Source organism: Taudactylus pleione, unplaced genomic scaffold (genome assembly GCF_031769625.1).
Source record: "Taudactylus pleione unplaced genomic scaffold, aTauple2 ptg000336l, whole genome shotgun sequence".
In the NCBI taxonomy this organism is placed as follows: Eukaryota; Metazoa; Chordata; class Amphibia; order Anura; family Myobatrachidae; genus Taudactylus; species Taudactylus pleione.
The window spans coordinates 1,381,051-1,404,151 of NW_028284737.1; the positions used below are offsets into that span (position 1 = coordinate 1,381,051).

Genomic DNA, 23,101 nt, shown 5'->3' on the forward strand with positions numbered 1-23,101 from the left:
TGAAACGCATCAGGATCTGGTTGTCTTTATCCTCCATCATTTATTCCAAACACCAGAAGAGTGCCAGTTGCATGGTTTACCTAAGTGCCTATCCAACTATACCAGCTTATCGCCATACCTGTGCCCAGGGAACCGGAACTTTGCAGAAGCCTGCCAGGACTGCTAATTAGGACCAGACATTTATACTGGACATTGGACTTGGTAATTATTCAACTTGGACTATTACAGCAATTAAGCACTGATACGCTTGGAATCCAAATAGCTTTTGAGCACTCATGGACTAGTTCTTTATATGGTGGATTGGATGATGCTGTTTTATATTTAATGTTTCCATATTGATTTTTTTTATACATATGGTCCATATTGATTTTACATATGTTCTTATGTCATTGTTATTAAATACAATTAATGTTCAAATTATCCAGATTAGCACTGTTACCATTATTATATGTAGTACTGAAAAGGCAAAATAAATTACCGAGACTATAAAACAATTATAAATGTTAGTGGTGCTCCCCGGAATCAAAATACATCAAATACAGATGTTGTGTTCTGTGCTAGAGAGCAGAAAAAAAGGAAAGTAATTCCTTTGTGCGGGTACTCTTATCAAATCTCACTTTAGTGACTTCCGGTGGCGGGCCAGCTAATACGGCCGCTTTTTAAAGGCTCTCTCACAGTGGGTTCCTGAAATTGACCTCCACCATCATTCTACAGGACCTTTTGGGCTTGACATACGCCCTAGTTTGTAGCCCAAGTACAGAGGATCAGCTACATAGGTCCCTTGCCCCTGTGGGACAGCTTACCGCCAGAACCGGCCACAGACGTGCTGGCCGCATGGCTACACTTCCCAGAATGGGACACCCAGACGCGCAACAGCGCGACTCCCTGCTTCTCGGCTGCAGAGGACACACTACCCGCTCCCCCTGCTACTCCTCCGACGGGAGTGTATATCAGGCTGCCAGACCCAAAGGATCAGTGGCAGCGCCTGTCGCCACGTGTGGACGCCACTGAGCGGCGGCGGATCTCTCTCCCTCTGCTTCTCGGCTGGGCTGCGGGGATTACGTCACCAGCACTCCCTGTGCTTTCCCCGCCGGGAGTGTGCACCCGATCGCCGGACAAGCAGCTGTGCCTGCATATACCAGTGTGGGCGCCGCTGGAGCCACTTCTACCCGGCTGCATTTTCCTCCCTAAGCGCCAGACGGTCAGCGCACAAAGCAGCTTTGGTACCCTCCCTCTCTTGGTCTCACCTCTCCTGGTACAGATCTCTTGGAGCACAGAGTTGCCTTTTGGACTCTGCGGTAACTGCTGAACCACCAGCTTCTTACCTGGACAGAGGCTGTAGTCACTTCTCCTTACTGCCTTCTCCTGTTGTACAGAGTGCTGGGTGAATCAGTCATAAATATCTATAACACCTGGTGATAGTCCACAGAACAAGATTCCAGCCTGTATAATCTCTAGTCACAGTCTGTCTCCTTCCCCTGCAACAGTGTGGGACTTATAAGTTCATTCCATTTGTTAGCCTGTGCTGTCCCCTAGTGGTGAATTTTTATATCAGTAATTTTTTCTATTATATCAGTGTCTATCCTATATAACACCTGCTATCGGATATATAACCATAATTAACTTTCTATCATAATAATTATGGAGAGATATATTAAAAAGACACCTAAGCCTTCCAAGGGCTCACAAACCAGCAAAAATAAATCTACGGTCTCTGTATCAGAAGTATCTCTATCACCGCGTTCACCCAGAGAAGATTCCTCAGACGCATTATTTGACACCAACAAATACAGCCCACTCTCCATAGAAAGAGCAAAGGAAATTTCTGATGTCATTTCGCCTCTTTTAGATATCAAATTGGCCCCACTTACAGAAGCCATTACTGCAGCTACAGCACAGCTATCTCAGCACACCAAACCCTTGACAGAAGCTGAAGATCGCATTTCAACTTTGGAAGATGACCTTCATGAAGTTAAATCTCTGCTGCATTCTCACAATGCCACCATAGCGGCTTTAAATGATAAGGTTGAAGACCTAGAAAACCGCAACAGACGTAACAATCTGCGTCTGATAGGTCTCCCTGAGTCAGTTAGACCTAAAGATCTTCACGCCATAGTCTCTAATTGGCTTCCTGTAACCCTGGGAGTAATTTCAGGATCCTCATCTTTGATAGTGGAGAGGGCGCATCGACTAGGTCCAGATCGACAACAGACACAACAACGCCCATGTCCAGTAATTTTTTAATTATTAAATTACCTTGACAAGGTGAAGATTCTGGAAGCAAACCGCAAGCTTGACAACTTATCCTACGAAGGCTCTAAACTTCTCTTATTTCAAGACTTTTCCTTTGAAGTCTCTTCTAAACGGCGTGAATTATCACCAATTTGTAAGGAACTGTTCTCCAAAGGCATACGATTTTCCTTACTCTACCCTGCAAAACTACGGATCATCCACAATGGTAAACCATATTATTTGGACTCTCCATCTGCAGCGCAGAACTTTCTAAAATCGATGGGATCGGCTTCCCCCCGTGTCTCCATGGATGACAATGATTAATTCCACCACATCGACGCTGATAAGTATTGTGTTACTGTTTATAATGGCTGAAAGTGTCGTTATTTTTTTTGAACTGCTGTCTTTGCTAGTATTATGTTGTTTCGAATTTATTATCAGCAATATATGTTGTTTTCAATATGTAATGGGAGGCCTTTTCAGAGGCTCTTACAATTTCTGTGTTTTCTCTTTTTTTGTTTTCCCTAATCTTGCTATATGTCTACTATTATTGCGACAATCTTTTGGGTTGTCATACTGGGTTCAGTTAAATTTTTTAAAATTTGACAGATTGTTTTTCCATATTATATCTATTGTTATTGTAATTGTTGGGTATATATTAGATTTTATTCCATGTAAATGTTTATGGTTTCTATTTTCGAGATTCCCCCGGCTTGCTCGCTGGGACGGGCTTGGGGACTTTCTTAGATGGTATCTTTTTGCCGGTTTTCCTGTTGTTGGTATAGGTTAATGACTACTAGGTATAAACAGACACCTCAGGATACAATGATTAAACGTGATCTCACACTTATATCCTGGAATGTAGAAGGGTTAAATACCCCTATCAAACGTAAAAAAGTTTTAAGTCATCTTAAGAAATACCGTCCTGATATAGTTTTCTTACAGGAAACTCATTGGCGGTGCACTGACCCAAACATTTTGAAAGATACATGGTTGAAGGAATATAGAAGTGCTTCATATATAACAAAATCCCGTGGAGTTCTTATTCTGTTTAATAAATCTGTTAATTATACTATAAAAGACGAGAAAATAGACCCGGATGGTAGATATCTGTTATTAAAGGTTGTTATAGAGCAGGAAACCTATACTTTAGCTTGTATTTATGCCCCCACAGGGGCTAACGCAGAATTTTTTTCTACTCTCTACGTGACTATACAAGATTGGTCAGAGGGCACCTTACTAATGGGAGGTGATCCTAATGTAGTGCTAGACTCTTCATTGGATGTTTCTGGCGGCCCTAGACATGAGGGACGGGCTCCTTCTACCATGGCATTGTTATTAGATTCTCTGGAGCTAATTGATCCCTGGCGATACCTTCACCCGATCTCTAGGGAATGTACTTTTTTCTCCCACCCTCATAAAAGCTTTTCTAGATTAGATTATTGGCTGACGTCTAATTTCTTACTACACAGAATATTGGATGCTTCAGTTGAGGATTATCTAGCCTCCTCTGAGGATTTTCAACAATATTTTACAACAAGCTTTCTTAAATTATGCATCTGATAACTCTGAGCATGTTGAAAATATTAATCTTTTTTGGCAGGCATCGAAACCGGTTATGCAAGGTTATTTGATTTCCTATGTAGCATCAAAAAAAAGAGATATACAACAGAAATTTTCCCAAGCTGCCAATATGGTGTCTTCTAAATACTCCGCCCTATTATCAAACCCAATGGAAGCCAATAGAATATCATATAGGGATGCTAAAAAGGTTTACGATTCCCTTTGTGAGGAGCAAGCTCGTATGAATATCACTTATCGTAGTAACAGATATTTTCGTTGGGGTAATCGCCCGGGTAAATTATTAGAGCATTTGGTGAAATCTGCAACTGCACCTAAACATATTTCATCCATTCAATTGGATTCGGGTTCAATGGGTTCCACTCCAAACCAGATTAGTGAGGCTTTCCTTAGGTACTTTGAATCTTTCTATTTGGAATCTCCTGACCACTCCACACAAGGTATGGAATTTCTACATAAGGCTGATCTTCCAACCCTTACGGAGGAAGACAGAAACATTTTAATGGCCCCAATTACTGATTTAGAACTTATATCATTTATAAAAGGTTTGCCTACAGGTAAAACGCCGGGTCCAGATGGTCTGTCAGCGGCTTATTATAAATGACTATCCCCACATCTTGTTACTCATCTCTCCAAAAGATTTTAATATCGCCCGCGTCATCCTATTACCAAAACCAGATAAGGACCCTACGCTAGTTACCTCGTACAGGCCAATTTCTCTTTTGAACCAGGTTATTAAACTTTTTACAAAACTATTATCAATAAGACTACAATTGATATTACCTAAAATTCTTCACCCCGCTCAAGCCGGTTTTCTTAAAAATCGTCATTCAATACATAATATAAGAACACTCCTTGCAGTTATGATTAAAACCCACCAGATTCGGGGAAAAGATAGTATAGTTGTCAGCTGTGACGTAGATAAAGCTTTTGATCGAGTATCATGGGCACATTTGAATAGAATTTTTGCTCACCAGGGATTTGGTTCGGAATGTACCCATATCTTTAATGCTTTATATCACATGCCAACAGCTTTTCTGACCATAAATTCACTAAATACAAGATCATTTAATCTTTTTTGTGGAACAAGACAGAGTTGCCCGCTGTCCCCACTCATATTCAACTTGGCTCTCGATCCCCTTATCAGGCTTTTTTTTAAAGAAACTAGATGGCGAGGCATTATGTTGGCACAAACTGAAATAAAATGTTCTGCATTTGCGGATGATTTGTTATTATATTTTGCTGACCAAAAATTAGCAATGCCTTACATGCTAGACTTGTTTGACGCCTTTGAATTAGTATCGGGATTCAAAATTAACTACACCAAAACCTTTTTTCCTGAGGCCAAATTGGCTTGGCAGGATTCATTTCCGTTTAGATGGGCTAACAAGGTTGGCATTACTTATCTGGGTATTAAAATTCCATCTTATCCGGCTAATCTATGTGATATTAACTATTCCCCTCTCCTGTCAAAGACCATTTCAGATTTTAATAGATGGTCTCATCTTCCCCTATCATATCTGGGTAGATGTCACCTATATAAGATGATATGTTTCCCCAGATTCCTTTATATTGCGCAGATGCTCCAATAATTCCGCCTAAAAGATTTCTGGCAAATTTGAACAAAGCACTGACAAAACTTATATGGGCAGGGAAACGTCCGAGAATATCCTTATTTAAATTGCAGCAAAAAAAAAGAGTTAGGAGGTGTTAATTTACCTTGTCTTCGTAATTATACCCTGGCTGCAAATTACAGAGTGGCGCTGGATTGGATCGGGGGATCTAATGTTTATACGCAGCGACATATCGAACAATCCTTTACTCCGGACTGGAGTGTGGTTTCCCTATTACACACTCCTCAAACATCTCTCCCTGCTTCATTTAAAGACAATATCCTGCTATATTCCAGATGTACGGCATGCTGACTGAGTAGATCTAGTCTAAAAGTGCCCAAAAATGGATCTATCTTTCTACCATTATGGGGGAACCCATCTTTTCCACCTGGCCAGCATTCATCTATTTTCAAAACATGGCATGATATGGGATTATGTTATATTTATCAATTCTTGAATATGGAAGAGTTAACTCCAAATACTAGATCACAATTACAAGACAAATTTCCCTCCCTTTCTATTCCATTATTTTCATATTTACAAGCTGTCAGCTATGCTCAAACCTCCTTAAGGAGTCATAATTACAAGTTAGATCAGCTATGTTCTCTTGATAGGATATTATATTATAAACCTAAAGACCCCCTTACTACTTCCACCATAGATACACATTCCCGTCCTGAACTTAATTTGGAAACTGGTTCGGTAGGCTTGTTGAAATGGAAGGAGATATTCCCTGATCTAACCATGGCAAACATGCTAGAAGCCTATATGAGACTTAATAAATATTTAGCTTCATCATCATATATGGAAATGCATATAAAAATACTGCATAGGGCATATTTCACTCCAAAATTAAAATTTGTTATAGGAGAAGCACAAGACTCAAACTGTTACAAATATGGAACCCCCAACGCAGTTAGTTTGCAGTGTTTGTGGTCTTGTTCTCAAATCCAGTCATTTTGGAAATCTCTCCAAACGTATATTAATAATATCTTGAAAATAGAGTTTACGATTACTAAAGAATGTTTTTTTGGGGGCATATATCCAACCTCTATGGACGGTGAATTGACAAAGGGGAATCGCGTTATACTGATTAAATTGGCAGCTGCTGCCAAAAAGACCATCCTATCACACTGGATCTCATCAGAACCTATCCCCATACATTTATTTCACACTCAATTCTCCTTTTTATTTTTTATGGACTGGACCGAGACTTCTTTACACAAAGAGAAAATGACAGAAAGGTTTTTTGATGTTTGGCTCCCTTATGTCCTCACACTTTCTGATGTTATAAAGGAAGCATTACGAAAATGGTTTTGGCTTAACAAAATGGTACAATTTGGAAGTTTTGTCCACAGGTGTACCATTTTAATAGAGTTGGATGGTTATTATATGTTTTGCTCTGTATTTGATGGGGTATAATATGGATATATTTTTGTCACTGTCTTATGGTTCTAAAATATGTATCTTCAAATCTATTTACCATGTTTATTTTACCCGATATTGCAATATTTATGTATTTTGTCACTTTTGTCAATCTGTCAATAAAAAATTTGTTGAAAAAAAATAATAAAAAATCTCACATTAGTAGTTAAATCTTATCTTTTAATAGTTTCAATTAAGATTTAATTGCAGCATTGATCCTTAGGGTTATATTTAATTCATATTTGGTTCATCCAAAGTTTCTTTGAACCTATAATTGTAACTGGTTCATATAATTAAACTAGACTGATATATCTAGTTCGTACAATTATACCAGGAAAGTGTCACATATAGGGGCATATTCACTTGGGTGCGAGGTTTAGCAAGGTAAAAAACCTTGTGCCCCTTGCATACCCATGGAATACCATGGGTATGCGAGCTCCCGATACCCACAGTATCCAATTTTTAAAAAGTGGACGTTGGGGTCTTCAGCTTTGAAAACCCAATGCAGCATGAAAAAAAATCACCACTTACCTGCCAGGGGATCTCTGGTGGTCTCCGTGACCTCCCCTCTGTCTTCTCACTGGGGAGGGGGCTGCTGGGATGCTCCAGTGGCTGTTAAGAGGAGCAAGGAATGCTGGGAGATGTAGTTCTCCCAGCACCCATTTCAAGGGGGCCCACATACACACACCCCACACACACAACACTCACACACACACTCATACACACTTACAAACATTTATAAACACTCACACACACTGACATACTCACCCTGCTGCAGAAGACCCGGCTTCTGACGCTGGATGAAGACGACACCGCTTCGGAAGGTGAGTAATTAAGGACTAATTAAGCTATTTGGTAGCTTCAAATTGCTTATGCTTAATTAGTCCTCAGGGAGGGTACTGCCAGAGGGCCAGAGCTCTGGCGGTGCATGTAAAAAAAGAACAAATCTGCAGCTATTCGCGCACCCAATTGAATATGCCCCATAATGTGGTAATGTGTCAAAAGAGTAAGGGTGAAGATAATTATTCAATTAAATACTTTTCAAGGCACAACAAAAACACATTACTCCACTTAACGATATGTATCTTAATCCTGGAGACTGAACATCTTAAATGCAAAAGCTTTAAAGAGAGAGATAAATAGCATTAAGGAATAAGTGTAGTATCAAAATCAATGAAATCTGTCTAATATAATCCTGTAAGGACGGAGATCCAATCCACCATTCTAATCATCTCAATAATATTAATTTCCAGTCATTTCCAATAAATTTTGACCACCTCATGGCACACAATATTGTTTTTATCCAGTATAGGCCAAAATGTTACACCAAGCTAGCTGGCTGACTAATCTAAGCAACAGCAGTGGGCAGCACAAACATGTGGCAGTTCAACATCCAACATGGCACATCTAACAGTGGCACTGCAGTGGCAGACAGGATGGCACTTTAATAAACTATACAACACCATATTAGAAACCAAGAATGTTCTCATTAATCAAGAACTAGAGCAGTGGCCTAAAGGAGTTGGAGTATGTATGTAGTGGAAGGCAGGGAAATTTTGGATTCCTAAGCAAATTTATGAGGAAGAAGGGGATCAGATAGGATCCAGGCCCTGGCTCAGGTTTTCCTGTCAAGCTCTGATTCCAAGCTCTGAAGCAAAATGTCATCATCCTGGCATTGAATTTCACAGGTTTTGAATTCAGTAAAAGTTCCTCCCACAGTGATTCAGGCACCATTTCACACAGGACTGCCAGAAAGAGAGCACACACTAGACTGCCAAAGTAGAAATGCATTAATAATTACATCTCGGTAAGCATGTCCCTTGTTTTGGTGTTTAATAAGCTATACAACCCCATATTGGAGACCAAGAATGTTTTCATTAATTAAGAACTAGATTAAAGGCCTAGGGTGGTGGAGTATGTATGTAGTGGAATGCAGGGAAAAGAAGGAAGGATTGATTCGTTTGTAGACTTAAGTAAAAACAAATTTCCAAAGCAAATTTGTGAGGGAGGATTGGAGTGGTTTACAGAGAATTTTCAAATTCACATCAGTCCCTGCCCCAGTGGAGCTGACAACCACCTATTTTCCCTGTGATTAGAATTTACACCAAACAAAGGTGCTCTTCAAATAAACATGTTTGAACATATATTATAATAAACACTCCAATGATTATTTTCAAAACACCTCTGATGTACAGTAACACACAAATATAAATAAAAAGTAATCACCATATGATTTTCCAACAAGATGTGATTAGTTATTTGAAACAATTGAAAGTGGAAACCAAATTCCTTTGCATCAAACTCTTGATTCTCTTTACTCTGTAATAAATCTGCAAAATATATATGTCAACCTTCCCTTATGCTTTTGACAGCATTATGTGCCTTTGGAAGTCAAAAAGGGGAAAAAACAAAGTAGTGCAGAGATCCTCTTTGATTTTGGGCAATTCTTTTAGATCTAACCAGATGTCAAATAGCTTTGTGTACTCATCCACATCACTTTTCAAGGCACAACAAAGCTCTCTTGGAAAACTCAGTTTTTTCCTAGCAGCCACAGTTGCTGGAGAACTGAAGGAGATGTCATTGTGTCATGTGCCACTTCAGTTGATTACTTGCTCACCAGGAGTTGTTTGCATTTCTTAATATCTGTGTCCGTTGGATAGAAAGACATGATGTACGACTTAAACCTAGAGATCCAATTTGAAGATGTTTACAATCCTTGGATCCTGGCAAAGCGAATAAAGAACTTGATCTACAAGTCTGACATACTTAGCAAAATTGCTTAGTTTCATCTCCTCCTTCAGTTTCTTAAGCTACTTTTCCAAAAGTCTAATTAGGGGAATCACCTGACTCAAGCTAGCAGAGTCTGAACTCTCTTCACAGGTGACTACTTAGATGCTGTCAGCACCTTGCACAACATGGAAAGCATTCTCCACTGCATTGGACTAAGGTATATTCCCCCTTCTCTCCCCATGTCATGGCTTGTTGTATAGGTTTGGATGGTGTGTTGTTCCTCCATTCACTGAATCATATGCAGGGTGGAATTCCTCCTTGTTACTACTCTTGCTTCAACTGTTGGCATGGCAAATTTAACTTTTCTTGCAGCCCTGTAATCTTCTACATACAATTGCTGAATGCCAAAAAAGGTCTTGAAATTTTGCGGGCCACAGACAACATCTCCTGCATGCCCGTGTAATTTAAAAAAAAAAATCTGCACCACCAAAATGATTGTGTGAGCAACACATGGGTCATATTCGAATTTGCCCAGCTGTGATGCTCTCACAATATTTGTGGCATTATCATGAAACACATTCCAAGGGGAGTCCAAGCAGGGCAAGCCATTTTGCAATGACATCCCTGAGATTTTCTAAGAGGTATGCCTCTCTCACTGAGAGGTGGTGCAGCTGGTGATACAGAGAGGAGCCTGCCTGGGAATGAGCTAGCATTTTGTTCTAACAAAAAGAAAAACCAGGTAGTTACTGCGCAAGGTGGGAGTTAATACCAATTAACTATATATAATAATAATAGTTGGCTCTCTGATGAAATGTACAGGAGACTTGTGAAACATAAATCTTAATTTAATAGACAATATAACACATGTATATATAAAACTAGAAGTATATGCATAATAGATAGTGATACAATTTGCTGTAGCTGTATATTGGTTACTATATTGCTAGTTGATTAATAATATAGCATAGCAGCTTGATTGGATCCACAATCTGGTAAAATGCAATTGAAATAAAATAAAATAAATAAATGCTGGCATCCCAGCATTAGATCATGAGGGTTATAAGTCCTGACTTTATCTCTGTACAACCAATGTGTAAGAAAACATATGCATGGCCATGCTATACTTACAGTCCTTTAGATGAATAAAGTCACGGCAAGAGTTGCTCCAACCTTAATCTGCCCGTCAATAACTGGAGGCGGTGGTACCGCTAATGCAGATAGACTAGGCTTGCTGGGTGATTAGTTCTCCAGCTCCTCCGGCACCGGCCGGGATCATATGCGGCTGAAGGAAATGAATGGCAATGTGCCACTGGAGACGTTGCAGACAAGGCATGCTGGGAAGTAAGTCCTCCAATTCTCCTGTCACAGGCACATCTGTGGTCGAGTGGCAGCAGCCGCTGAAGTGTGTCGGACAGGGCTTGCTGGGCAATTAGTACTCCAGCTCCAGCTTCTCCAGCAGTCTGAAAAATTGATATCCGTTCAGGATCTCCTGGGAGATCTTTACCTCTCAGGAGATCCTGAGCGGATATCACCATTAGTGCAAGCCCTCCAACTTCCCAGCCCGAGAACTACCTTGCAGATAAGGACAGAACTACGGCAATTAAAAGACCAATTTTTCTGACTGCTGGAGAAGCTGGAGCTGGAGTACTAATTGCCCAGCAAGCCCTGTCCGACACACTTCAGCGGCTGCTGCCGCTCGACCACAGATGTGCCTGTGACGGGAGAAATTGGAGGACTTACTGCCCAGCAAGCCTTGTCTGCAACGTCTTCAGCGGCACATTGCCGTTCATTTCCATCAGCCGCATACGATCTCGGCCGGTGCCGGTGTCGTATTTCAATTGCTTTTTACCAGATTGTGGATCCAATCAAGCAGCTATGCTATATTATTAATCAACTAGCACTATAGTAACCAATATACAGCTACAGCAAATTGTATCACTATCTATTATGAATATACTTCTGGTTTTATATATACATGTGTTCTATTGTCTATTAAATTAAGATTTATATTTCACAAGTCTTCTGTACATTTCATCAGAGAGCCAACTAATATTATTATATTTAGATAATTGGTATTAACCCCCACCTTGCGCAGTAACTACATGGTTTTTCTTTTTGTTTGCACATATTTAATTGGTCCTAACTAGACCACAATTGTTACTAGCTAGTAGGTGGTATTCAAATGCATAATTTATTATTAGAGAGCGCCGGGTATTGTAGCTTTTAAACTACATGGCATTTTGTTCTACCTACTGCTTCTGCTGCTGAAGGCGATACACCCACCAAGTGGGTTATAACAGTCATGTAATCTTTTGTTTGCCCAGTATCGCCTGTCCACTTATCGATGGTTAAGTAGATAGTGGGAACAATGGCATTTTGTAGGCCGATAATTAAATTTTTTTAACTCTTTTCTAATAAAATTGAAATGGAATTCGGTAGCGGGGACACAGGACCTCAAGTAATTGTCTAAAACACAATGCATTAAAAGCAGATGCTGGATACAGATCAAATACTAGCATAGCCATCATGGCATCCAAGATCTGCTTTGTTACTTGGTTACAGTTGTCATATTTGCTTCTTCTTGCAAAGGATTGTTTAATAGTCAATTTTTTTAACTACTACTACTACTAGTATTCTTGGTCTATTTATATGATGAAGATCCACCCCCAGCAGCAGCAGACCTAGTGCTCAAGGATTCTTCTGAGGATTCCTGGATAGGGGAGGACTCAGTGAGCCTTAGCAAATTGGATGCAGGACTAGCTATGATCATTAGTGAGGACATTGATGATGAAGGTGTTGGCAGGAGAGATTGCAGGTGTGGGAATCTAGCTGAGAGAAGGGATCTAGCTGATGCTGGACTGTTTGTTAGTTTTTTAGCATAAGTTTCTGATTTTGCCAAAAACTTTTTATGAACATGACGTAACTTCTACTTACTGTGGCTTTACAAATGCCACAGATGGCAAGACAATTGTCAGAATTTGGGTAAAAAGTAATTCCACGCATAAAAGGTTTATTTTTTCATCTTATGCCAAGGCATGATAATGACCTTCTTGGCTATTTTATATTTTTCTACAGTCAACTTTCCCTTTACTAGAGGTGTTTTTTTTCAGCAGTGTTAAATATTGTTTTGATTTCAGATGCCCTGACTTAAACCCTCTATGCCTTTGAGCACCAGCATTAGTAAATTATGTTGAAGGACTAGTATCTTCCTCATGACTGGTGGCAGTAGCTGCAGCAGTAGTACTTGGTTGCTGTTCTTGCTGTTTTATCATTTAATCTTCCTGATCCAAATTGACACACTGCACAGATATTATTAACATGGAGTTCACTCCACACAGACACAGTGTCCCTTATATACAGAAAAAGGACACTCTGCAACTGCTGCTAAGTGCTGCTACCAAGCTAACTAAATTAGCCTTTTTTTCTAGCACTAAAGCCCTACCTACACTACCTCCCCATCAAACCTCCAGTGTGAAATGGTGACTTTTATATGGAATCCAAAACACAGTGAGATCTGACAACAGGAAGATGATGTTTTGCCTTGTTTTGGGATTCGAACGCGAGATAACCAAGTAGGGACTTTAATCCCTTTGAATATGCGAAGTCTGGATTGGTTCAGTTTTTGGAAAACTGAACCTGCTCATCTCTACTTAGGACATAATATCATCTACTGTAACAGTAGTGTAGCATCCCATATATTCCCAATATACTGGTTTTATCGAACAATCCATTTCTAAATTAAAATTTCTGGTTACCTAACATGTCTTAAAACCTTGGTAGTAATCATTTCAAATATAGAAATGCATGTTGGATCATATGATCCAGCTTTGTGGGTGCTGCTACTAAACATGTCTATGCATGCCATTTTACAGTGATATGGAAATGCACTCACTATTATTTTGAAAAATTGGCTTCTACTTACTTGATCCATTGTTTTCAGACATTAGAAATAAAGAGCTTCCCTTAATACTATTAAAAGAATATGGTCAACCTCACATTATTGTTTCCCCAATGTATTCTTAAAGCTGACCATTAAATGATTGCCCTTTAATTGCATTACTTTTCATAGCTTCAATCAGTGTTAATTTTGTCAACGAAAATTCAGTGTTAATTCAGTGTCAATGAAAATTTTGACAAAAAGTAATCGTCAATATTTTTTTTGAGGACTAAATTGTAACGATAACGAATATGTTAATGTTTTAATAACAAAAATTCAGACGAAATCTGTGTTCCATTTTAAATAATAAGACTAAAACTAAATTTAAAATTTTTGTCAAAATTAACACTGGTTACCACATACATTAATTTCTATTTTTGAATTAGGGTTATTTAAAATTTTTAAAGAGCAAGTATGTGTTCTAGATATTTGCAGTGTGAATGAAATATTATTGTGTATTGCACTTGTTCTAACTAACTTAAGGCATTAATTTGTATATGATATATGGGTAAGAACTATGGCAAGTCATTATGTAACACAGTCTCACTAAGCCTACTGAGCTTAGATTACTAAATACATAGTTAAGGTATGCTGACTTCAAGTTCTCAAGGGAATTTTAGAGAAAAGTTTCTCAGTAAATACATTACAATATCATTAAACTGTTCTCAAAAATTGTGATTAAAACATTGACTAAAAGGAAAACTGAGGTTGACTGACTAAATCTTGACTAAAATAAAAGCAAAAAAGAGAGAGTAAAATGTTACTTTAAACCAAATACAATTTTAAATAAGTGACTAAGACTAAAATTAAATTTAAAATCCTTGTCAAAATTAACACTGGCTTCAATATTCTAACTAACTTAATTTGATTTTCTATATTTGGTATAAGCCAAATACAGCCATATTGATTGCCTTTGTCATTGTTTTGTCAGGTTCGGAAGGAGTTGGAAGTGAATGGAATTGAGTTTTACCCACAGAAAGAATTTGATGATGATTTGGAAGATAAAACAGAAAATGATAAAATAAGGGTAAGAAAGAGCTTCACGATACTGTACAAAAAACATGAACCAACTAAAATAATTTGACACTGAATCTAAAACTAGCTATGACATTATATTAGTGGCCTTAGTGGCCAGATTTCAAAAACTGGAAAACAGCCATCACATGGACTGGTTCTTTCAAGCTGTACAAATCAGATAAGGATCAGTGCTAACAGTTTAGCACACATTCTCTGCATTGGAATGTTTGTATTGGCATTTTTCATTACGGGGCAGATTCAGTTAGTTGCAGGTTGTGTTGCCCTGGGTAAAGTGCCAGGAGCTACAGTATTCAAATAGAGACCTGCAATCAACATGCGAGCAACCCTGAGGCAGCAGTTAATGCTTATTTCTGCTGTCTTGCACCATAGAATTGACAGCAGTCCTACCCTGGATGCGGACTAAAAAGGCCTGTACTCTAATATTCATCCTCATTATAGTATCACAATCAAGTTATATCCACTCTATTTTGAGGTATAATCCTTTCCTTGAATTTATCATTTACAACAAAAATAAAGATGTCAGTTTTATGGTGCACTCTTATCCCCTTAGAAATAGAATTTAAAATTACAATTTTATTCAATATAAATTAAAATTATGTAGAGGTTTCATTTAATGACAAAATACGCAATATTTAAGCAAACAAGATATTTAAATGATAGATAAGAATGTAAAACAAGTAAGGGGTTATAATTGCTGGGCGCTGCTATTTTACTTGATTCAAATTAGGGATGAGCGGGTTCGGATTTCAGAAATCCGAACCCCCCCCCCCCCGAGCCCCCCCGATCTGAGCCAGGAACCGAGTCTGGCTCAGGTTTTCCTGCCTGACTCGGAACTGAAATCGAGGCAAAACGTCATGATTCCGCCTTCAGGTTCTCGCGGGTTTTGGACCCTATAAAAGGTCCCCGCGTCGGCGCCATTTCTCACTCTGGCTTTGGCTGGGCTGTGTTGTGTTGTGTTGTGCTGTGCTGCTGTTCTCCATAGCGGCTGTGTTCACTTCTCCAAGGTCCATAGGGGCTGGCTGGGCTGTGTTGTGCTGCTGTTGTCCATAGGGGCTGGCTGGACTATGTTGTACTGCTGTTGTCCATAGGGGCTGGCTGGGCCACCATCGTCCCAATTGCGAGCGCTCAGCACTTGTGACCGGGTCTGAATCAGGCCCTGTGTGCACTGTAGCTGCACATGCATCAACAAAGGAGCAGCGCCAAGCATGCACCTGTGTCATAAGTCTGTTAAAGGGTGGTGTAACCCCCAAAGTGCACTCCCAAAAAAATTTCAAATTCTTCATTTCTGTGTTTGTGAATTGTGTGCGCTGCAGCCGCATGTGCATCAACAAAGGAGCAGCGCCAAGCATGCGCCTTTGTTATAAGTAAAGGGCGGCTGGCTCATCTGTTAAAGGGTGGTGTAACCCCCAAAGTGTGCTCAACAAAAAATAAACAATTCTTTTTTTCTGTGTTTCTGTGTGAAATGTGTGCGCAGTAGCCGCACTTGCATCAACAAAGTAGCAGCGTGCACCTGTGTCATAAATCAAGGGCCGGCTGGCTCATCTCTTAAAGGGTGGTGTAACCCCCAAAGTGCACTCCAAAAAAAATTAAAAATTCTTCTTTTCTGTGTTTATGAATTGTGTGGGCTGTAGCCGCACGTGCATCAACAAAGGAGCAGCGCCAAGCGTGCGCCTGTGTCATAAGTCTATTTAAGGGTGGTGTAACCCCCAAAGTGCATTCCAAAAGAAATATAAAATTCTTCGTTTCTGTGTTTGTGTGTGCCTTAGCCGCACGTCTATATCAATATAACATAAATGGAGGACCAAACTTTGTCCGATAAAAATAAAATAGGGAAAAATCAAGAACCACTTCCTCCTAGTGCTGAAGCTGCTGCCCCTAGTCATAACATAGATGATAAAATGCCATCAACGTCATCTGCCATGGCCGATGCCCAATGTCATAATAGAGGGCATATAAAATCCCACATGACAAAGTTCAGGAAAATGACCTTTTAAAAAAACATTTAAATCATCTGAGGAGAAACGTGAACTTGCCAATATGCCATTTATGACATGGAGTGGCAAGGAACAGCTAAGGTCTTTTCCTATGTTCATGACTAGTGGTTCAGCATCACATGACGATAGAAGCCCTCCTCCCACTACAAATATCAAACGAGTTAAGCTGGCAAAAGCACAGCAAAGAACTGTGCGTTCTAAGAAGATAAAACAAATCCCCAAGGAGAGTCCAAGTGTGGGGGCGTTTGCGATGCCTCACCTTCCCAACACTGGACAGGAACAGGTGGCTCTTTCCACCATTTGCACGCAATTTGCAAGTGCTGGAAGGAGCACCCACAGTCCACTTGCTGATGTTCAAATTGAAGATGTCACTGTTGAAGTACAACAGGATGAGGATACTGGTGTCGCTGGCGCTGAGGAGGAAGTTGACGAGGAGGCTTCTGATGGTGATGTGGTTTGTTTAAATCAGGCTCCGGGGGAGACAGTTGTTGTCCGTGGGATGAAAAAGCCCATCACGGTCATGCCTGGGCAGAAGACCAAACATTCCACCTCTTTGGTCTGGCAATATTTCTATCCAAATCCGGACAACAACTGTCTTGCCATATGTACCATATGTAAAGGTGAAATAAGTAGGAGTAGGTACATTAACTACCTAGGAACATCCTCCCTTATACGTCACCTGCAGCGCATTCATAAATAGTTACTGTCAAGTTCAGGAACTTTGGCTAAGACCGTAAGCAGTCCAGGGACACCTAAATCCCTTTATCCTGTTGTATCTAAGTGCCTGCAAACCACACCATCAACTCCCTCCTCGTCAATTTCCTTCTTAGTCAGGATCGGAAGTAGTCCTGCAGGCCATGTCACTGGCATGACTGACTCTCCTATCCGAGGTTCCTCCGGAAGATCATGCATTGCTACGCCTACTGCTGCCGCTGCTGCTGTTGCTGCTGGGAGTCATTCATCACCCCAGAGAGGAAGTAGGAACACCACTACTTTTACTAAACAATTGACCCTCCAACAGTCCTTATGACAGCAGTCATCCTGAAGCAAAATGGATAACTGAGGCCTTGACTGCTATGTTAGTGTTAGACCTGCATCCGGTATCCGGCATTAGTGCAATGGGATTTAGACAATTGATGGAGGTAGTGTTTCCCCGGTACCAAATCCTGTCTAGATTCCACTTCACTAGGCAGGCGATACAGAGACTGTACAGAGACGTCAGAAAAATTGTCCTCAGTGTCCTAAAAAATGCGGTTGTACCCAATGTCCACTTAACCACAGACATGTGGACAAGTGGAACAGGGCAGACTAAGGACTATATGACTGTGACAGCCCACTGGCTAGATGTATCACCTTACGCAGCAACAACAGCAGCGTCACAAGTAGCAGCAGCTCAGAATTGCCAGCTCGTTCCAGGGCAGGCTATGCTGTGTATCACCGGTTTCAGTAAAGAGGCACACCACCGACAACCTCTTAGAGAAACTGAGGGAAATCATCGCCCAGTGGCTTACCCAACTTAGACTCTCCTAGGGATTTGTGATATCTGACAATGCCACCAATATTGTACGGGCATTACATCTGGGCAAATTCCAGCACGTCCCATGTTTTGCTCACACAATAAATTTGGTGGTGCAGAATTTTCTGAAAGATGACAGGGGCGTGCAGGAGACGCTTTGGGTGGCCCAAAAAATTTCTGGCCACTTTCGCCATTCAGCTACTCTGTGCTAAAGATTGGAGTGCCAGCAAACACTCTTGAACCTGCCCAGCCATCACCTGAAGCAAGAGGTTGTGCCGCTGTGGAACCCTCTATATGCTTCAGAGGATGGAGGAGCAGCAAAAGGCCATTCAAGCCTATACATCCACCTATGACATAGGCAAAGGAGGTGGTATACACTTTACTCAAGTGCAGTGGAGAATGATTTCTGTGTTGTGCAAGGTTCTCCAGCCCTTCAAACTTGCCACACGTGAAGTCAGTTCAGACACTGCCAGCTTGAGTCAGGTCATTCCCCTCATCAGGCTTTTGCAGAAGCAGCTGGAGAAAGTGAAGGAGGAACTAAGATGGAGCGATTCCGCTCAGCATGTGGGACTTGTGGATGAAGCCCTTCATTCGCTTTGCCAGGATTCCAGGATCGTCAATCTGTTGAAATCAACCCACTACATTTTGGCCACCGTGCTCGATCCTAGGTTTAACGCCTATGTGGCATCTCTCTTTCTGGCTGACACAAGCCTGCAGAGGTGCAAAGGCCTGCTGGTGAAGACACTGTCAGCTGAAGCGGAATGTGACACGGCAACAGCTCGTTCTCTTTTCCCGCAACTGGGGCTGCCAAGAAACAACTTAGGTTTCCTAAGAAACCCGCTGGTGGTGATGCAGGGCAGGCAGGACCAAGTTTGGACATCTGGTCCAGAATGAAGGACCTGGCAACAATGTCTGACATGTCTACTGTCACTGCACATGATACTGTCACCATTGACAGAATGGTGGAGGATTACATCGGTGACGGCATCCAAGTAGGCATGTCAGACAGTCCGTACCTGTACTGGCAGGAAAAAAAGGCAATTTGGAGGCCCCTGTACAAACTGGCTCTATTTTACCTGAGTTTCCCCCCCCCTCCAGTGTGTACTCCGAAAGAGTGTTTAGTGCAGCCGGGAACCTTGTCAGCGAAAGGCGGAGGAGGTTGCTTCCACAAAATGTGGAGAAGATGATGTTCATCAAAATGAATGATCAATTCTTCCAGACAGACCAGCCTCCAGAACGTACAGAGGGACCTGTGGTGGTGGATTCCAGAGGGGATGAATTAATACTCTGTGAGGATGAGGATGTACACAACACTGAAGAGGGTGAGGAATCGGTTGATGAGGAGGATGAGGACGACATCTTGCCTCTGTAGAGCCAGTTTGTGCAGGGACAGATTAATTGCCAGCTTGTTTTGTGGGGCCCAAACGAACCAATCATTTCAGCCACAGTCGTGTGGCAGACCCTGGTGTTGAAATGATTGGTTTGTGAAAGTGTGCATGTCCTGTTTATACAACATATGGGTGGGTGGGAGGGCCCAAGGACAATTCCATCTTGCACCTCTTTTTTTTCTTTGCATTATGTACTGTTTGGGGCCTAGTTTTTCAAACTGTCATCCTGTCTGCCACTGCAGTGTTACTCCTAGATGGACCACGTGTTTGTGCCGCCCACTTGTGTTGCTTAGCATAGTCATCCAGCTACCTCGGTGCAACCTTTTGGCCTACAAACAATGTTGTGAGGTGTTCAGAATAGACAGGAAATGAGTGGAAATTAATGTTATTGAGGTTAATAATAGCATAGGAACAGGAAAAACCCACAAATTCTGTAATTTTAGCTGTTTTTATGCTTTTTTCCAAAAAAATACAGATCCAAAACACAAAACCCAGAACCCAAAACACAGAAGGGTGGTTTTGGCAAAACCAATCCAGATCCAAAACACGAAGAAAGATCCAGATCCAAAAGCAAAACATGAAAAGTGGCTGGTGCACACCCCTAATTCAAATCTTCTTTTGTGTGTGCAGTGTCTTCTGTGTAGGGTAAAATATTCTGTGCTGATTTAGCCATTTTGACACTGAGGCAGCGATTCAAATGTTTTGCCGTTGGCTTTTTTTTTTAAAGACACCCTACAGATCAATTAAAATTTTGCTCCATCAGGCTGCGATAGCCGCCGGTGCCAGCATTTCTGCTTGCACCCTCAGAAGGGTGTGAGCAGAAATGTCTGGGAAACCCCCTGGTTAGGGCGCGCTAACTGCCAACTTTAGATGGGTTTAGCCATTTTATATGGCTAAACCTGGGGCAAAGAGGGCAATAATTAATGAGCACCCAGAACAATTGAATTGCAGCATTGGGCGCCCATTAATCATCACTGCTTAAAAAACAATTGAATTGCCCTCTGAGTATGTTTGGAAACTAATGTATGTCTTTCATGTAACAAAGTTGCAACTTATTATGAGATCCAGATAGTTCTAAAGTGTAGTTAATCCAAATTAAACCATGTGGGAGAATTATGATATGTTATTAGTTTAGTGTCAAGTAATTTTAGTATTACACAGTGCAGAGCTTACAGGTTACGATATGAATAAGCTCTCAGTCTGACATCTGCAGGGTACTGCAGTATTAAGACACAATTTTTGAGCTATGCACAGTTGTCCCAAACTATAAACTCCTGTTTAGGTTTTCAAGATCCTTATTTAGCACTGTAATAATCAGGCACAATGCTGCTATGATGAATCACAGTAGTTGTGCAACTTTGTTTTACTGTCTTTGTATAGACTCTTACCTAATTGGCTTGTCTCTCAAAAATCAGGTGCTACCATACATTTTTGAAATGTTATCATAACATCTGCCATTTGAGTCTTCACATAAAATTGTTATTCCTAAATACTTATACTTGCATTAGATCGATGTCTGTATATCTTTTCGAAAGCTATACACAGTATGAGGTCTATTCATAAAGAATTGCATTACAGAATTATAACTTATCACTATAGATAGCTTAGATAAGTAGCAATTCTTGTTCCCTCACCAGTTCTGTGAGCGATGCGGTACATAGTTGAACGGCGATCAGGTGTTCTCCTCTGTTTTTCTGTTTTGTTCGATTTTTTTTCCCCATAGCAATCTATGCGCATGTGCTGTTGTAATGTATGTGTCTAGTGGCTAAGTGGAAAATTCAGTGCGCCTGCGTCAGCTGTCAAATGAGAAGCCACAGCAGAGGCTGACGGGAGACCAAAGGGGCGGAACCATCACTCGGCATTGCAAGCAGGCAGGGGTAAGTGTTCTCTTTCCAGCCTTCTCTTACTAGGGAAATGATTACACTATTCTGAAATGGCGAATCATCACAGCAATGAAAAACCATTAAGATTGGTTTTCACTAGCTTCATAAATAGCTGTCACCATACTACAGTATGGTAATGCGATACAGGAATGAAGTAGGGGCAGCGCTGGAGAAACAACATGTTTCTCTATGTGAAACCCTCTCTATGAATAGCTGAAGGCAGAGAAATGCCCTGTTTATAGTAAAACAGGGCTTTTCTCTGCTTTATGAATAGACCCCTAAATACATGGTAATGTCTAAATCCCCTTCACGGAGAGATACATAGATTAGCAGTGCAGCAGTGAACACTAACGCATGTTTCGCTTTACTGCTTTCCCAAGGCTATAGTGCCGGAGCTAGCATTTTCCGGGACTTAAGTTTCGAAAAGCAACCACTCGGAATGGTGGAGGTGTCCGGTCACATGGTACAGTTTTAAGCCAATCAGAAGGTGCTTTATATGTCAATGGTATTCAGCCACTCAACGGGCTTATGTTATTTTAATCAGTTGTTCAGTTTTAACACCAACCATTCATAGCAAAATACAGACCTGGATTTTTATTCATTGTAGGTAGCCGATTTCAATCTCTCAGATAAAAGTAAGTAAATTGCAAAACTGGATTACCCAAATCAATAACAAATAGCAGTTTCAGCTCTGTTCAGAGCTGATTTTATTGTTTCAGGCAAAGGTTAGTAAGTTCTGTATTAAATTGTACTGTATCAGGCGAAAGTTAGTAAATCACGAGTCTAAATTATCCACATCAATAACAGATAGTAGTTTTAACTCGGTACAAAAAATAAATTAAACACTGTTTTAAATGTCAAACACCACATTAATGATGTATAATTGTATCCATACCCTATGTTCATAAAAATTTAGTTTGGTCATAATTTTAAAGGCTAATGCAAATATGACATAGTTTTTCTATGACAAAATACTAACTATATCTGTAACACCAGAAATTAATAAATATTACAATGTTTCTAAACATGATAATTATTATTGTGTTTTATTAAGTTTATTTCAATTGTATCAATGTATTTGAAAATAATCAGATGTGTATAAGCAAACATGAAGAAAATAAAATAAAAATAAACCTACATAGGTGAAATAAATCCTATTTGAAATAGTGTAGTTCACAAAGAATAGTGTAGTAATTTATTAGAGTAAATAGATTTATAAGACAGAAGTTCTTATAAATGAAGTTATATATAAATTTAGTTATATATAAATGTATATATAAATTTGTGTTGTACCTCATTACAGTGTTGTTAGGATCTTGATAACCTAAAGAGGAGTTAGTATTTGAGCTATGCACAGTTGTCCCAATATAATGTCTTAATACTGCAGTACCCTGCAGATGTCAGACTGAGACCTTATTTATATTGTAACCTGTAAACTCTGCACTGTGTAATCTTGCAGATATTCTAGGCAAGATAGGAGTTTAATAAACACTGTGAAATATTGCAAAAGCGGGATGCAAGATTGAGAACACATAAGGGGATGCAGTTATGAGACTGGCGGCTACCGAGGATGCCAGCCCGAATGAAGGTAAGTCCAGGGTACCCTTAGCGTTAGCCGTGGGGGTGCGGGTTAGGATTAGGGGCTCCAGCGGGATTAGCATTAGGTTTGAGGGGGGATTAGGCACCCCTAGGGAGGAGGGTTATGGCTAGGCACACACCCCGGGAGGCTTAGGTTTAGGGTGCAGGGATGGGGGGTTAGGTTTA

At 40.4% G+C, this 23,101-nt stretch overlaps 1 protein-coding gene across 2 annotated transcripts in view; it reads left to right on the forward strand.

The window, feature by feature from the left end:
• Positions 1-23,101, forward strand: part of SEPTIN3 (septin 3) — a 496,581-nt gene that overhangs the window by 389,045 nt on the left and 84,435 nt on the right. For both annotated transcript variants that reach the window (XM_088443868.1, XM_088443870.1), the window contains exon 7: positions 14,450-14,545. In XM_088443868.1, coding sequence (XP_088299994.1) covers positions 14,450-14,545 — 96 coding nt within the window. The remainder of the gene's footprint in view (positions 1-14,449; positions 14,546-23,101) is intronic.